This window comes from Podarcis tiliguerta (assembly GCF_965153285.1).
Source record: "Podarcis tiliguerta genome assembly, chromosome: 4".
Lineage (NCBI taxonomy): Eukaryota > Metazoa > Chordata > Lepidosauria > Squamata > Lacertidae > Podarcis > Podarcis tiliguerta.
Window position 1 is genome coordinate 14,110,984 of NC_139537.1, and position 17,558 is coordinate 14,128,541.

General features: G+C 46.5%; 1 protein-coding gene across 6 annotated transcripts in view; it reads right to left on the minus strand.

Annotated features, from left to right (window-relative positions):
* Positions 1-17,558, minus strand: part of NOX4 (NADPH oxidase 4) — a 101,409-nt gene that overhangs the window by 54,561 nt on the left and 29,290 nt on the right. For all 6 annotated transcript variants that reach the window (XM_083436527.1, XM_083436528.1, XM_083436526.1 and 3 more), the window contains 3 exons: positions 15,584-15,806; positions 14,454-14,621; positions 12,698-12,760 (listed from right to left, as the gene is read on the minus strand). In XM_083436527.1, coding sequence (XP_083292653.1) covers positions 12,698-12,760; positions 14,454-14,621; positions 15,584-15,806 — 454 coding nt within the window. The remainder of the gene's footprint in view (positions 1-12,697; positions 12,761-14,453; positions 14,622-15,583; positions 15,807-17,558) is intronic.

Genomic DNA, 17,558 nt, shown 5'->3' on the forward strand with positions numbered 1-17,558 from the left:
TTTCCCCTGTGGGGTGTTGGGAGGTGTTTGCCACTGGCTGCCCCACACAATCCCATTGCGGCCATTTAACATGTCTGTTGGGGGAGTGTTTTGTGAATCTCCCTACCATTAGATCAGAAACCCTGGTTAGATCTTGGTTCGTTCACACTAAATAGGGTTAAAACAAACCACGGTTTCCTGCATTTAGATGTAACAGGAAACTGTGGCTGAAAGCTTTAAACTCCCCATGTGGATGCAGGAGGGAAGCTCACATTAGTTCTAACTTTAGGAGGATGAGAGTAGTTCAGCATTATAGCAAAGAATCATAGGAGTTGGAAGGGACCCTATGGGTCATCTAGCCCAACCCCCCTGCAATGCAGCGATCCTTTAAAGCCCTAAATGGTGTCGACCCAGTATACCTGAAGGAGCGTCTGCACCTCCATCGTTCTACCCGGACACAGGTCCAGTGCCGAGGGCCTTCTGGCGGTTCCCTCACTGCGAGAAGCCAAGTTACAGGGAACCAGGCAGAGGGCCTTCTCGGTAGTGGCACCCGCCCTGTGGAACACCCTCCCACCAGATGTCAAAGAGTGGCTGGGGAAGCCCAGCCAGATGGGCCTGATATAATTAATAAATTATTATTATTATTATTATTATTATTATTATTATTATTATCCTGTCCACAGCCGTCCCTGGTTGGGCTTGAACCACCAACCTTCTGGTTAACAGCCAGACACACTGATCCATTGCACCACACGAGGCAATCCAAACAGCAAAGAGAACACACAGCCTCCTTTGCCCCTTTCTAAAATTTGTTATAGGGAGCTGGCTGGGATTGAACCAGGAACCTTTTATATGTATTTTTTATTAAATTTCCTGTCTTGCAATTTAAAATGCTCGTTTTTACATCCTTAAGAAATCTGTGACTTCCCCTTTTCTCTTTCCATGGTTCATTTTACATCTCATAAATCCCTGCATATTTTACAAAAACTATGCCATTCAGCATTCCATTATTGCTTCCATCAAAACTTATTTGCACTGTCGAATTTATCTTAATGCTGCCAGCGCTTTCAGCTGTACACAGTATATTCAAAAAACGTTTTCCAATCTTCTCTAAACGTATGTTCTTCTTGATCTCTTATTCTTAAGTCTGCAAGCTGTGCATATTCTGTGAGAGATTAAGTTGCCACTCTTCTTTGCTTAGGACCTCGCTGGTTTTCCATTTTGGGGCTAACAAAACACAGGCCGCAGTAGTGGCATAAATAAATAACCTTTTTTGACACCTGGGAATATCAGTCTGAATTATTCCCAGCAGAAAGGACTCTGATTTGGGGGGGGGGGAGTACTATCAAACATTTTTTTCAATTCATTATGGATCATTTCCCAATATGCTTTTACCCTTTTACAAGTCCACCACATGTGAAAGAACGTTCCTTCCACCTCTTTGCGTCTCTATCACTTATCTGATTCAGTCTTAGCAGGCTTGAATCAGGAACCTTTTGCACTTACACTGTTGAGCTATAGAGATTCTCTATAGCTCTGAACCAGGTCAATATATTGATAAATCTGAAAGCTTGGAGCAGGCCAGTGGGGGCAGGAAAGCTCTTGCCTTCTAGCCCCACCACCGGAATGCTTCACTTTCTCCCAAAGTTCTTGCTGAACAAAGTTGATGCACATATACAGTGGTGCCTCGCAAGACAAAATTAATTCGTTCTGCGAGTTTTTTCGTCTTGTGAATTTTTTCGTCTTGCGAAGCACCACTGTGTATTGACGGTTTCCCATAGGAATGCATTGGCGGTTTTAAAAAAAGGGCACAAGACGTTTTTGTCTTGCGAAGCAAGCCCATAGGGAAATCCGTCTTGCAAAGCAGCTCAGAAAACGAAAAACTCTTTCGTCTTGTGAGTTTTTCGTCTTGCGAGGCATTCGTCTTGCGAGGTACCACTGTAATTTGTATTCACAGGGTGTCCCTCAGCAATCAGGGAATATTCATTTATGAAAGGGAATACGGTTTCAGCTGGTGAATGTATAAAGACCTGCTATGTTTATATACGGCACATCTCTGTTTACAGAGAGCTTGCACTGCCAAATTTCCATGGAAATCCTTAAGATCCACGCAGGCCAGGATTTATTTTTATTTTTTCTAAGCCCACGAAACAAAACATGCTGTCTTAGGATCGTTCCACGCACCTCTTGCCACAAAAATGACCACAAAAATGGCCATGTTCTGCTCTCGTTGCTTGTGAGAGAACGGATGTGTACAAATCAGCTGTTTTGTACATAAACATGATCAACTTTGGCTAAACGTCACTTGTCAAGCTAATACTAGCAGCACAGCTACAGAGGCCAATTGATAAGTTGGCAACATTGTCACTAAAACATGCACACAGCCAGTTCTCCAACAAGTGTAGGGTAATATCTAGTCTAAATAAGGAACACACAAAAATAATAGAGTTTAGATTCAGAAACTAATCCCAAATTACTTGTTTAATGTAGCTCCTGCAAATAAATGCCTATCATGAGGGAAATTCAAGCTAAGTCTGCAGCCCACCAACTAGTTCAGGGGTCGGCAAACTAAGGCCCACGTGCAGGATCAGGCCCAACTGCCTTCAGGATCCGGCCCGTGGACTGTCCATGGATCGGCGTGGGAATTCTGTTCATTCGGGCTGCGCCATTTCTTTCCCTGCGCCCCCCCCCTCACACACACCATGGTGGCGCCTCCTCCCTCCCTCCCCCTGGCTTCTCCCTGCCCTGCCTAGAGAAGGAAGGGGGCTGGGCTGAGCTGGCTGAGTGCCATTTTAAGCAGCCCCTCTCCGGAGCCAGCCCTTCCGCGCTGCTCGTTCTTCCCTCCGCCATTGCCGCCCTGGTGCTCCTGTGGACTAGACAGAAGCTCTTAACCACTACACTCTTAACCACTACACCACACTGGCTCTCAAGAGATAGGAGCGGATGAGCTTGCTCTGCCTACCCACGAGAAGCAGCAGCGGTGGTGGCAGTGGTAATGGTGGTGGCAGCCCCAGGGAATGTAAGCGCAGTGGCTGGGGCTGGGGGGAGAGGAGGACTACTTGCCCCCGTCACCTCTTCTTCCAGCTCTCCACCCCCGGTGCTGCTTCTCTGGCCCGCCACAAGACCTGAGGGACAGTGGACTGGTCCGCGGCTTTAAAAAAATTGCTGACCCCTGAACTAGATCATAAAATTGTAGAGTCATCTAGTCTAATCCTCTGTGGTGCAGGAATCACAGGAAAAGAATCCCAGGTGGCCATCCAACCTCTGTTTAAAAACTTCCAGTGAAGGAGAGTCCACTACAGTGGTACCCCGCAAGACGAATGCCTCGGAAGACGAAAAATTCGCAAGACGAAAGGGTTTTTCGTTTTCTGAAGTGCTTTGCAAGACGGATTTTCCTAAGGGCTTGCTTCGCTAGACGAAACGGCCCTGCCTCTCGTGTCATGGCGACGGTCACTGCACGCACGCACGCTTCCCCGCTCCTCCGGCTCCCTCCCACCTTCCGGCTGACGGCTCCTCCGGCTCCCTCCGACCTTCCGGCTGACCTTCCGGCTGCCTCGCGCCGCTGCCCACCCCCTTCGCGCGCTTCCCTCAGAGAGCCGTTGCTGCCAGCAGCCAGCGTTGCAGCCAGAGTTGCGCTCCTGAGCCCCGCCGCCCTCCAGCAGCCGCGTCGCACGGTGGCCACAACGCGCGGGTGAGTCTGAGGTACCGGCTGCGGCAGCTGTCCTGCTTCTCCCTGCCCCTCCCCACCGTTGTTAGTGTTTAACTGCAGTGGTGCTTCGCAAGACGAAAAAACTCGCTCAACGAAAAAACTCGCGGAACGAATTAATTTCGTCTTGCGAGGCACCACTGTATTTTCGAGGTAGTCTGTTCCCCTGTCAAACAGCTCTTGCCATTAAAAGCTTCTTCCTAATGTTTAGTCAGAATCTTCAATGAATCCTTTGGTTTGGGTCTTCTCCTCTGGGGCATCAGAAAACAAGGCATGTAGAAACGCCTGCATTTTCTACAACCAACTCTGCTTATGAAGATCACAGGTAACCAAACAATTAACCGCTGTGTTGCGAACAATAGCCAGTAATATCCAAGGCAACACGATGACCAAATACAATGATACGATATCAATATACACTCTTTATATAATGTGAAATATATGAAATCACATAAACAGAAAACTTACGAATCTCTGAAAGTCACAAAATATGCACTCTTGAAAACATCAAACCAAATAAACATAAGTCTCAGAAAGTCTTTGAATTTGAATCCACTGGTTTGGGTCTTCCCCTCTAGGGCAGCAGAAAACAAGGCAAACAAACACCTGCATTTTCTACAACCAACTCTGTTCATGAAGATCACAGAAGAAACAGAAAAAGACGGGGGAAGAAGCACTTCATTCCCACCAAGGCACACCACAAATAAGGACCAAACATCTTCACCTTGATCTGGTGTGCCCCTTCATTTATACCAAATTTGCTCCCTCGTGCTTGATTCCTTCCATCTGTTGCTCCTGTAGCCGGATGGAGGCAGGGGTGTTTTTTTATGTATATATATAGATATATAGATTTCCCATGATATAAAATGAGCTTCTTTGTTACTAAAATAACTCTCAGGATTCACAGCAACTGCTGAGGTCAGGCAGAGCCCAAACAGCCAGCAAGCTGCCAAGTCTGGTGTTCACACAAAGGAAAACTCACAGCTGTGATGAGAGTCACATGCACTTTGTCGCTGGATATAAGGTTGAAGCTATTTGTATTTTCCAAAAGGATGCTCTATTGGACACCTGTTAAAACTGGCCAGCCTTTCCCAACCTGTTGTTGTTGTTGTTTAGTCGTTTAGCCGTGTCCGACTCTTCGTGACCCCATGGACCAGAGCACGCCAGGCACTCCTGTCTTCCACTGCCTCCCGCAGTTTGGTCAAACTCATGCTGGTAGCTTCGAGAACACTGTCCAACCATCTCGTCCTCTGTCGTCCCCTTCTCCTTGTGCCCTCCACCTTTCCCAACATCAGGGTCTTTTCCAGGGAGTCTTCTCTTCTCATGAGGTGGCCAAAGTATTGGAGCCTCAGCTTCACGATCTGTCCTTCCAGTGAGCACTCAGGGCTGATTTCCTGCAGAATGGAGAGGTTTGATCTTCTTGAAGTCCATGGGACTCTCAAGAGTCTCCTCCAGCACCATAATTCAAAAGCATCGATTCTTCGGCGATCAGCCTTCTTTATGGTCCAGCTCTCACTTCCATACATCACTACTGGGAAAACCATAGCTTTAACTATACGGACCTTTGTTGGCAAGGTGATGTCTCTGCTTCTTAAGATGCTGTCTAGGTTTGTAATTGCTTTTCTCCCAACCTAATGCTCTCCAATTATTTTTGAACGACAACTCCCATCAGCCCCGGACAACATAGCCATGGTTTATGGAAGATGCAGGCCAAAACAGCTTAGAGGGCACTAGGTTGGGGAAGCCTGTAAGTAGAGGATTGCTTTCTGAGAATGAATGCTGCAGAACTAGCAGTTGCTCCTTGGGGGAATTGGGGTGGGAAGAATCCCCACACTAATTGCCAGTGGGGACAAGGCCACTTCTTAGGAGATAATTTGGTGCTCAGAAACAAGTTATGAAATTCGTGCATGCACGCACTACTACAGGAATGGAAAGCCTTTGGCCCTCCAGATGATGCCAAACTACAACTCCCATCAGTACTAGTAAGCATGGGCCATGGCTAGGGATGATGGGAGTTGTAGTTCAGCAAAATCTGGAGGGCCACTTCAGAATGGAAGCTAAAGGAAGTGAAAATATATCATACCTGGGGGTCCTGAAAGGCACTGAGCCCTGTGAGGAGAAATGGTGGCATTAATGTATTTTTGGAGTTGCAAATAACTTTGGCTGGTGCTCCTTCTTTTTAAGTAAGAAGCAGTGTATAAATTTAATCAACCTAAACCAAACCCAGTGCTACACATTGCTGCAAATGTATAACCTGAGGCATCTTTATATAAACTACATGGCAGCAGCAGGATTGCCAACTTAAGAAAAATAAATGGTACTGCTCTTGGGAGTTTAGCAGCAGCCTGACAAGCAAATAAAACTGAATAAAATAAGTCAATGAATGCTGCACTCCCAAGCACTAAGGCGAAAACCCTCTTTATCACAGTGGAACTTGCTTCTGTGCATTGATGCAGAAGCTGAGGCTGAAAGGGGTTTCCCCCGTCCTGAGATAAATAGCTTCACTTGTTCTCTGCCATTAAAGGTACAGGTGTGGTACTGGACAAAATGGAGGGCTGAACCAGCTACACCTTCCATGGACTGCACTTGTTTAGGCCCCTGGCTCCACCTTCCATTTGGCCCCACCAGACCAGCCGCCACTAATTGTCAGGAGCTCAGCCTACACTCAAGTAGGACCCTGGTAAAAGGTAAAGGTACCCCTGCCTGTACGGGCCAGTCTTGACAGACTCTAGGGTTGTGTGCTCATCCCACTCTAGAGGCCGGGAGCCAGCGCTGTCCGCAGACACTTCCGGGTCACGTGGCCAGCGTGACAAGCTGCACCTGGCAGGACCCTGGTAGAGACTGGCATTGAAAAGCTTTCTTCAAAAGCTTTCTTCTGCCCGAACATCACAGCGACCAATGCCAACCAACAACAGCACACTTAGGGATCTGCAGAGTTTGTGCAGCTGCGTAACAGACCTCAGCGACTCAGCATTTTGGCTAATCTACTTTATTTACATATAAACACACACGGAGCACTGCAACATGGCTCCCTCTCTCTCTAGCATCAGACAGCAAAGAGAAAAAGAACAAAGGACAATAGTCCCACTTCATGGAACACAGTAACACAAACATCCTGTTTCCGTCACTTCCCACTCAGTGGAGTCAAAACATACACCATCATGTGAAAGTCAACAATCCCATGACTGCAATCACGGAGCAGGAATTCTAACATCGATCACTTGGAAACAGAAGCCATGGAAGCAAAATCATCTCAGTCAGCACCATTCTCCTCCTCATATCATGTTGGGCCACAGTTCCCAGCATCCCTTACCATTGGCTAAGTTGGTTGGGATGAGTGTTGTAGACCTGCAACACTGAGGGACCCAAAGTTAAAGAATGCTGCACTAGAAAGGCCCCTTGTCACTCGGTGCTACGGCACTTGTCTTGCAAGAAAAATGTCCCACATTCAATGCATGGCATTACCAGGTAGGGCTGAGACCATGGGGGGGCTAATGGGGGGGCTAATGCCAATCCGTGTCAACAGTACTGAGCTGGAGGTATTTTAATAAATAGAAGTCTTAGCAGATCAGAAGCTGAACATGAATCAACGGTGTGATGCAGCAGCAAAAAAGGCTAATGCTATTCTAGGCTACATCAACTTGGAAACCAAGCATGATGAGGAATGGTTGAAGGAGTACGTTTAGCCTGGAAAAGAGGAGACTGAGAGATGTGATCTTCAAATATCTTTTTAAAAATCATTTTTATTACGTCTCCTAAAATATTCCAAAACATCTTTCGTTGTATACAATCCCCCCCCAAAAAAAAACCCCCCGCAAAATACAGTGGTACCTCTGGTTAAGAACTTAATTCGTTCTGGAGGTCCATTCTTAACCTGAAACTTTTCTTAACCTGAGGTACCACTTTAGCTAATGGGGCCTCCCGCTGCCACCGCTGCGCAATTTCTGTTCTTAGCCTGAAGCAAAGTTCTTAACCCGAGGTACTATTTCTGGGTTAGCGGAGCCTGTAACCTGAAGCATCTGTAACCTGAAGTGTCTGTAACCTGAGGTACCACTATCTAAGGGGTTGCCACATGGATGATAGTGCAAGCTTGTTTTCTCCTGCTCTGGAGGGTAGGACCCAAATCAATTGCTTCAAGTTATAAGAAAGGCAGTTTCAACTAAACATCAGGAAGGCCCTTCTGGCATTAAGCTGTTCGATAGTAGAATGGACTCCACTTGGAGGTTTTTAAGCAGAGGTTGGCTGGCCATCTCTCACGGATGCTTTAGTGAGATTCCTGGATTGCAGGCAGTCAGACTGGACAATCCTCGAGGTCCCTTTCAACGTTACAATTTTATGATTCTATGATCAGGTATATAGCAGTTTCCCATGTGGTTGCTGACTGGTTATTTTGATATCCATGTACCACTTCCCCCCAAAAATACAGGCAATAATTGCACACCTTTTCATGCAAAGATGGCATAAAATTATTTGCTGCATCAACAACAGCCTCTCATAACAACTCCAACGTTTTATCAGTAAAGCTGTAAAAACGTAGTTCAGGCTTAGGGCAGTGGGGAGAAAGGGAGTGGAGACACCAATACAGGAACACAAGAAAATAAAACTTCTGCTGCACACAAAATATGCAATTTATCCAGCACGATGCATTTCAAGTACCCCTGCTTATCCCAAACCACCGTTAAAATAGGTCATCCTGAGGTTCAGCTTCTCAGAACCAAATTAGATGTGGCATCAAATGTGTTGTTAACAAATATATATAGGTTTTTGTTTGGACAACAAAATCCTAAGAGGGGGCTTCGGGGGGGGGCGAACATCAGGACCACAGCACATAGGGAGAGGAGGACCAACCCTTATCTCCCAAGCCACACTTCCAACTAAATCCCCAACCCTTCACTGCTATTCAGAAGATTATCCCATTGTCACCAATGGGAGCAAATGGGACCGCCAGTTGCAAAGGGGACGGGATTTTTGCTGGGTTCATCCTTGTGTAGAGAAGAATTAAGCTTACTAGCTGTAAGCTAGTAATTGAATTGTTCATATCACGGAATAAAGTGGCAGTATATGACGCAGGGACGCGGGTGGCACTGTGGTCTAAACCACAGAGCCTAGGGCTTGCCGATCAGAAGGTCGGCGGTTCGAATCCCCGCAACGGGGTGAGCTCCCGTTGCTCGGTCCCTGATCCTGCCAACCTAGCAGTTCAAAAGCACATCAAAGTGCAAGTAGAAAGGTACAGCGGAAAGTGCAGCGGAAAGGTAAACGGTGTTTCTGCTCTGGTTTCGCCAGAAGTGGCTTAGTCATGCTGGCCGCATGACCCGGAAGCTGTCTGCGGACAAACGCCGGCTCCCTTGGCCTATAGAGCGAGATGAGCGCACAACCCCAGAGTCGTCCACGACTGGACCTAATGGTCAGGGGTGCCTTTACCATTTTATATGAAAATGAACATTATTTTCCATTTCACTGTACCAAAGGTGTTGTTCCATTTCAAAAAATATTTTTTTTATATAGTTTACTATTGTTTGTATTTTAAATTAGATATATATGGGGCACCAAAATATTTTAAGTGTTTAGGTCAGGGGTCAGCAAACTACGGTGCGTGGGCTGGATACATTAAACCACCTCCCAGCCCTTGCTGCCCGCTTGGTAAGTCCCCATGCAGAGCTAAACCAGCGCAGCACCCCGGTTTAACTCCACGCAGGAACTGACTTCCGGGACACAGCCATGGCTCCGAAAGCCAGCAGGGAAAGAGTAACGGGCATACAGTGGTGCCTCGCAAGACGAAAAGAATCCGTTCCGTGAGTCTCTTCGTCTTGCGGTTTTTTTCGTCTTGCGAAGCAAGCCCATTAGCGGATTAGCGCTATTAGCAGTTTAGCGGCTATTAAAGGCTTAAGGGATTAGCGGATTAGCTGCTATTAGCGGCTATTAGCGGCTATTAAAGGTTTAAGGGATTAGCGGATTAGCTGCTAAAAGGCTATTAGCGGCTTAGTGGGCTTAGTGGATCAGCTGATAAGCGGCTTAGCGATCAGCTGTTAAGCGGCTTAGCGGCTTGGGAAAAGGGGGGGGAGGGGGAAAAAACCCCGCAGGAACTCGCAAGACATTTTCGTCTTGCGAAGCAAGCCCATAGCAAATTCGTTTTGCGAAGCACCTCCAAAACGGAAAACCCTTTCGTCTAGCAGGTTTTCCGTCTTGCGAGGCATTCGTCTTGCGGGACACCACTGTATGTCCATGGGTGTGGGAGCTCCCGCACACGGGCGATCCAGCCCACCAGCAGAAAAGTTTGCCGACCCCTGGTTTAGGTGCCCTAAAGGTCTGAATCTGGCCTTCCCATGGGTATCTAATTGGCCGCTGTAAGGACCGGATGTTGGACTAGATTCCTGGCCTGATCTTGCTGGCTCTTCTTAAGTTTATGCATTGCAAGGACCAGATGGTTTCTCCTAACTCTACAATTCTATGGTTCTAAGAAGAAGAAGAAGAGTTTGGATTTGATATCCCGCCTTTCACTCCCCTTCAGGAGTCTCAAAGCGGCTAACATTCTCCTTTCCCTTCCTCCCCCACAACAAACACTCTGTGAGGTGAGTGGGGCTGAGAGACTTCAAAGAAGTGTGACTGGTCCAAGGTCACCCAGCAGCTGCATGTGGAGGAGCGGAGACGCGAACCCGGTTCCCCAGATTATGAGACTACCGCTCTTAACCACTACACCACACTGGCTCTCATGTTCCTAACTTCCATCAGCTGCAGCCAGCAGGGCTGAGAGGACTACAACTCCCATCTTCAGTGGTGCTTCTCCATCCTTGCTACCAAATCCCGTCCTCTATCACAGTATTTTCCAAGCTGGTGCCCTCCAGAGGTTTGGGGGCTACAAGTCCCATCAGTTGTAGGCAGAATCCTACATGCCATGCTGGAGATGGCAGAGAGATTGAGTCAGCATCACATCATTTCCAGGGGGGAAATAGGGGGATACAAGACATACAAAAGTATGCTGAGAAAGCTGGCAAAAATCCTCAAGCTGCCAATGTTGCTACTTAGTCAGCACAAGTAGGTCAAACAGGAGTAGGAGGGGAGGCAGTCGACAGTATTAATATATTGCCTACATTTTCTATAAGCGCAGCCCCAAGTCTCGCATTACCCTCAAAGCAAGAGGCACTCACACATCTCTAGGCAAAAGAGCAGCCCCAGGCACAACACGACCTAGAATTTTTTTAAAGGAAAATTTCTGTCCATTCCTTTGGCTGGGCAGAAAAAAAAGGGTTAGAAGTTTCTGAAGTCTCCCCCGTCATTGGAATGCCATTAAAAACAACAACAACAAAATTGTATTTTGTTCACAAGTAGCAGACGCGCAATTAAGAAGCTCACAGTCTTTCCAGAAATACAAAATAGGAGTTCAGAATTCCAGTGACACATTTAGGCTTCTCTTCCCCAAGCATTGACTCCTACTACTGTAGTGCAATAGATGGTACAGACTGGGGAATCAGCCAGCCATCCTCTGAGAGGGAATGGGAAAGGCTTGCATCTCTCAAGGGATGGGTCATTTTTAGGTTGTGAGCCTGTGGCTAAGGGTTGTCTCATTTTGATTGGACATAAGCTGCTCCAGGAGGCTTCTTGGCTGAAGAACAGAAGTACAAATTATTCAAATGGAACGTCTTCGGCCCTGTATACCTGAAGGAGCGTCTCCACCCCCATTGTTCAGCTCGGACACTGAGGTCCAGCTCCGAGGGTCTTCTGGTGGTTCCCTCACTGCAAGAAGTGAGGTTACAGGGAACCAGGTAGAGGGCCGTCTCAGTATTAACGTCACCCTGTGGAACGCCCTCCTGTCAGATGTCAAGGAAATAAACAACTACAGTGGTATCTCGGGTTAAGTACTTAATTCGATCCGGAGGTCCGTTCTTAACCTGAAACTGTTCTTAACCTGAAGCACCACTTTAGCTAATGGGGCCTCCTGCTGCTGCCGCGCCGCCAGACCACGATTTCTGTTCTCATCATGAAGCAAAGTTCTTAACCCGAGGTACTATTTCTGGGTTAGCGGAGTCGGTAACCTGAAGTGTATGTAACCTGAAGCGTATGTAACCCGAGGTACCACTGTATATGAGTTTTAGAAGACATCTGAAGGCTCTAAATGGCACAGGGAATCTTTAAATGGTTGGTGTTTTATTGTGTTTTTAATATTTGTTGCAAGACACCCAGAGCAGTTGGGGCAACCCAGTCAGATGGGTGGCATATTACTACTACTACCACTACTACTACTACTACTACTACTTGTCCCAATGGACACCCTCCACCACTGCCTGCAGGGCTGTCAAACTATCACAGCCATGTCATGTGAGTTGGGACACTGCTATTGTGCCACTCATTCTTCGACCACTCACCAGGGACCACTCACCATGGCTTTTAACGTTAAGCAAGAGTTTTGATAACCATATGGACACACATGGCATCCTACTTTTAACATTCATAATGCATTATAAAAATGCAACACCACAGGGTGCTGCAGAGCAACCAGCAACCAGCAGTAGGGAGACAGCATTTTGACAAAAGAAACAAAGGTAAAAAAATAAAATGCTTTATTGTTACAAGTACACCCTGTGATGTTTTAGAACAATATAGCTAATACTGTTCTAATGACGTTAAACAGGTCTGTATAGATTCTGCCCGGGACTCAGGTAGGGCACACCTGGATGTGATCCTGTTGTAGCACAATGCGGTTCTATCCCTGTTGAATCTCGCCTATTTCCTAAAGCCACCATGTTAGTTCACAGCAGGCACACACTCTCAAGCTCATCCCCAGCAGGGGTGGGAGGGGGAGAAAATACTGTCCTGCCTTACAGGGTTATTGTGAAGATTGCAAGAAGATGGTGCATGCGAACACCTCTGAGCAACAACGCCAACAACGTTCTAATTGGTAATGGGGTACAAAAATGAACCAGCAAATTTGACAAAGGAAAATATAGGAGCATTCGTTTGCCACAGATGCCTAGAAAGCAAATACCAATAGCACAAATATTAAAAGATATTCCTTACCAGTGTTAGGGTGAATGGGTGGCTTTCTACTGATGACACGCTGGGACAATGCAGAATGATGTACTGAAATGGCAAAGATGTCTCTTAGAGATGCTGCTTCTAATATGCAGTAAGTCTTCCCCACTTCCCTCCAGAAACTCAGCCTCCCAATCAGGCTCCCCAAACCTGTTTGTTTTAGCTCTGCAGATTTTATTCCTCTGACCTCATTTGTAAATTGCTTTGTTGCAGCACAGTTCCTTTTCAGCATTCATACATAATATGCCCACTCCAATTGCTTTCTCTCAAGCTGTTGTCTTATTAGACGGCTGATGTTTCTAGCGGTATTTGGCACTGGAGTTTGTGGGGTGGGTGTTTGCAACATGATTATCATTGGATTTTATTATCCAAACATGCGGCAAAAAACCAAAGGTCATCGCTGAGTCTATCAATACAAGGAGCCCAGTATAAACTGCTGCTATGGTGCAGCTAGGCTTAACCAAATTTATTCAGAGATATGATTTAAATGTTGGAAGTGCTCAGTCACAAATCTCCACCTGGTGGGATCACCAAGTGGCATTTGATTTTTGGAGCAGGAGTATGGAATTGGCTCTGCTGATGTATTTGCATCAAGAAAGAGATATTCAACAGTGGAACAGTCTCCCTCAAGAGGTTGTGGACTCTCCTACCTTGGAGGTTTTCAAGCAGAGGTTGGATGGCCATCTGTCATAGATGCTTTAGCTGAGATTCCTGTACTTGGGGACATTGGGGTCCCTTCCAACTCTATGATTCTATGATATCGCTTTAAATGTATAGTGTAAATGGGTCCCAACCCAGCAAATACCAGTTGCTGGGAAGAGATAGCCTTCTTGCCTTGCCTGTTTTCTTCCCAGAAGCCCCTGGTTGGCACGCTCGGAAGCAGGGCGTTAGCCGAGATGGATCCCTGGCCTGATCCAGCAGAGCTCTTATGCTCTTATACACTGTCTGCTTTCAGATCTTTGTTTTTACTGAGTTTGGCTCTCTCTGAGAACACATGGATTGGGTTTGCAGCCTAACCTTAATTCCAGATTCCACTCCTACTCCACTCTCCTGTATCTTCTCTGTTGCATATAATACTAAACCTCATGGACATCTAATGAAGATGAAGGAGGAGGAGGAGGAGGAGTTTGGATTTGATATCCCGCTTTATCACTACCTGAAAGAGTCTCAAAGCAGCTAACATTCTCCTTTCCCTTCCTCCCCCACAACAAACACTCTGTGAGGTGAGTGAGGCTGAGAAACGTCAGAGAAGTGTGACTAGCCCAAGGTCACCCAGCAGCTGCATGTGGAGGAGCAGGGAAGCGAACCCGGTTCACCAGATTACAAGTCTACTGCTCTTAACCACTACACCACACTGGTTCTCTCTGAAGGATTCAGGAGATGCAAAACGAAGTAATTTTTTCACACCATGCAGTGCTAAACTATGGAACTTGCACCTCCAGGAAGCAATGACGGTCACCGACGTTGGTGGCTTTTAAAGGAGATTAGACAAATCCAAAGAGGATAAGGCAAACAATGTCTACTAAGCATGATGGCCATTCTCTGCTTCCACAGTTGGAGGCAGAAACACTTTGGAATACAGTTCCTGGAAGCCAGAGGAGGGGGAAATGCTCACAAGTTCAGGTCCCGCTTGCCGGTTTCCCAGAGACATGTGAGAACATTGGTCTGATCTAGCAGGCTCTTCTTATGTTCAGAACACAAGAGTTCAAGGGCCGGGAATAGCATCCGACCATTGGCTCACCTGTCCAGGTCTCGCTTTGAAGTCTTCCTTCACCATCCGCACCTCAAGGACATCGCAGGGGTGGCTGATGGCCGCAGTTATGGTGACAGGTTTGTTGCTACTACAGATGTAGCGGTAAAGCCTTTCGGCACAGTACAAACACAATGGTCCAGAGATCCAGAGCCATGTCTGAAAAGTGGGGGACATAACAAAAGTCTTGTAAGCCAAAACACTGGCTAGTAAGCTGGTACAGTCATACCTCTTGCTTCATGTTACATTTTTTCAGGTTGTGTCCTGCCGCAACTCAGAAGTACCTGAAAGGGGTTACTTCCGGGTTTCGCCGCTCGCACATGCTCAGACGCACAAAATGACATCATGCGCATGCGCAGAAGCAGTGAATCGCAACCCGCGCGTGTGCAGACATGCTGCTGTGGGTTGCGTTCCTTTCATGTTGCGAACGGGCCTCCGGAATGGATCCCGTTCACAACCAGAGGTACTACTGTATTCAAACCCCAGACTCACTACTGTAGGCACAGGAGAAGCCACAAAATATCAGGATATGCCTCCATGGAGTCATAGATTTGAATCCGGGCCCACTCAGGCCTTCTCTGGCACTCTAAGCCCGACACTGCCATCACAGTAAAACACTTCATCTTAGAAGAGGCATTGTCATCTCTTGCAGAAAAAAGAGGGAAGTCCCCAATTAGAATTGTGCTTAGCGCTTGGAGTTCTTATAAATACCTGCATTGAAAATAAAACTTTAAAAAGTCTGCTAACGAAAGACATTTAGTCCAACAACCTTTAGTTTAACTGACAACCTTTCGTCAACTGTTTTAGTGCAGCAATCCCTGTTCACTGATTAAACGCTGCAGCAGACTTCTTTTAGCCTCTGGCTTGTATGCCCCTTAGTCCCTCTGCTTTATCTTCCAAACCATCTCCTCAGACTTCAAACAGAACCACAAAGGCACACATGCGCAAGTTTGAAATCTTGGCCTAAATGACAATTTCTCCTTCCCTCAAACTTCTCTGAAAACAGCTTTCTCCCCCCAAGAAGTTGGAATGCTTATGAACATTCCGTGTTTTCACATCAGCAAAGCCAACTGGTTTATTCACCGCCACGAGCAAAATACAGCAAAAATGTTCATACAAACCTCGGGAAAATGGGCTTGAAATTTCGGTTCCTCAGTGCACACAAAGCTGCTTTGAAGAAATGGTTCCAGCTCCACCAACCCTCCAGGGAGAGCTTCCGGGGCATTTTCAGAGGGCAGCTTTTCAAATCCAGCCACAAATTGCCTGTCCTCTTGAATTGTTGCATTAGGGTTCAAACACCCAGGCGGGTGCTCCTTTAGATTAGTTTGGTATTTCAGAACTCCTCTAGAGAAATACAAAGAGAGAAACGTTTTGCTTTGTTCTCCTTTTAAAAAATTGAACTTTCCCCATCTAAAGTTCTGATGAGCAAAAAATAACTGATCAAAATGTACAACCTTGATCTTCATAAGCTATGCATATCTTGCAGTTTCCTGTGTGATCTTGATCCTCAGTACATTCTACACCTGTTCCCCCACTCCGCTGGCATGGGCGGCGGAGGCAGCCTCCCTGCTGCCGCCACTTCCTCCTGCTCGGATCTTGGCCGCCTCAGCCAAAAGGAAGGGGCATTACCCAGAGGCGTCTGCAGCTTCAGATTGGCTGCAGGAGCTTCTTGCGGCCAATCCGAAGCAGCACCAGCATCGCAGAAGTCAGTCCCCATGTGGCGAGGCCTCCGTGCCGCGCTAGTTTAGCGCGAGGACTGACCAAGTGGGCGGCAGGGTCCGCAAGGTTTGGAGGGCCGGATTAATGAGCCCGGTGGGCCACATCCGGGCCCCAGGCCTTAGTTTGCTGACCCCTGACCTAAGCCCTCAGCTCAGAAAATCAGCCATCAGCAGAAGCCACCTCAGAGCAGAGCTATATAATATCAATTATTTAGGGAACAATCCTGTCCTTATATTAATTTTATGGTTAGCGGCATATTATGCTTCAATGGGAGAGAAAGGAAGGGAAATAACCTGTCTTCTATTGAAACAAGGCCAATATTGGCCTTTGCAGAAATAATATGCCTGAGAGCCCTGGTCCTTTATTGGTTTCAGACTTGCATTTATATTAAAATGAAGGGGATTTGAAGACACAGTTAGGGATCAAAAGTAGGGGGAGGGCAATACAAGGAAATCAATTTCTGCCCACAAAACATACATGAATAGTTAAAAATAGTGAGGTGCCCAGATAAGAAATTTCTCTGGGTTCCCCTCTTTTTCCAATAGATGTTACTGCATATAATAATCAACACTCTTTATAGAAGAAGATGTGGAGCAACACTGGAGAAATGTAACAAACTACATCCTGTGTTATCCCTCTTAAGGATGGAGGGAATAACTCGAAAGCAAATATTCTTCTGTTTGGCTTCTGTTTCGTACGATCAAATAAGTTTTCTAACTTTTGTTTTGTTGCAGTAAACACAATAAAAATAAAACAATGGAAAAGAAATAGCTGACTTAGGAAGGAATATGAAAACCTTTTTCAGATACAGAAGTATATACACAAGACATACTCTTCTGAAAGGGACATGTTGCAGTGAATCATTCTACTAATGCCCTGATCCTCTGCCAAGATATACAATCTATTATTGCAAATTTAGAAGCACACAAAGCACTTGACAGCAGAAGCAGTGCTACATTATTCATTTTTGTCACCAGCACTGACTTATGAGACTATACCTAAAAGTGCCAAAAATACAGTAGCTCTGCTTAGTGCTGGGCTGAAATCCCTCTTCTAATTTAGCATTCCCATTCACAAAATCAGGAGAGGGACATGGGGTCAAAACTCCTGGGTGTTCCTCCTGCTCTATGGCTTGCGGGCGCCATTTTGTTTCCCCCAGAATACCCGTAAGAACCAGGCTAAGTAATCATGGATATATTTTCTCTGTGGTGTGCTATTAGTAGGATACTCTAGTTTGTGTGCATTAATGGAATTGTGAGGAGGGGGCTTGGGATAGGAACCTAGGAAGATGCCTTAAACCAAGCCAGACCAATGATCCATCTAGCTCACAATGGTCAGCAAACAAGGTTCTCTCCCAGGCTTGTTTGGAGTTGCCAA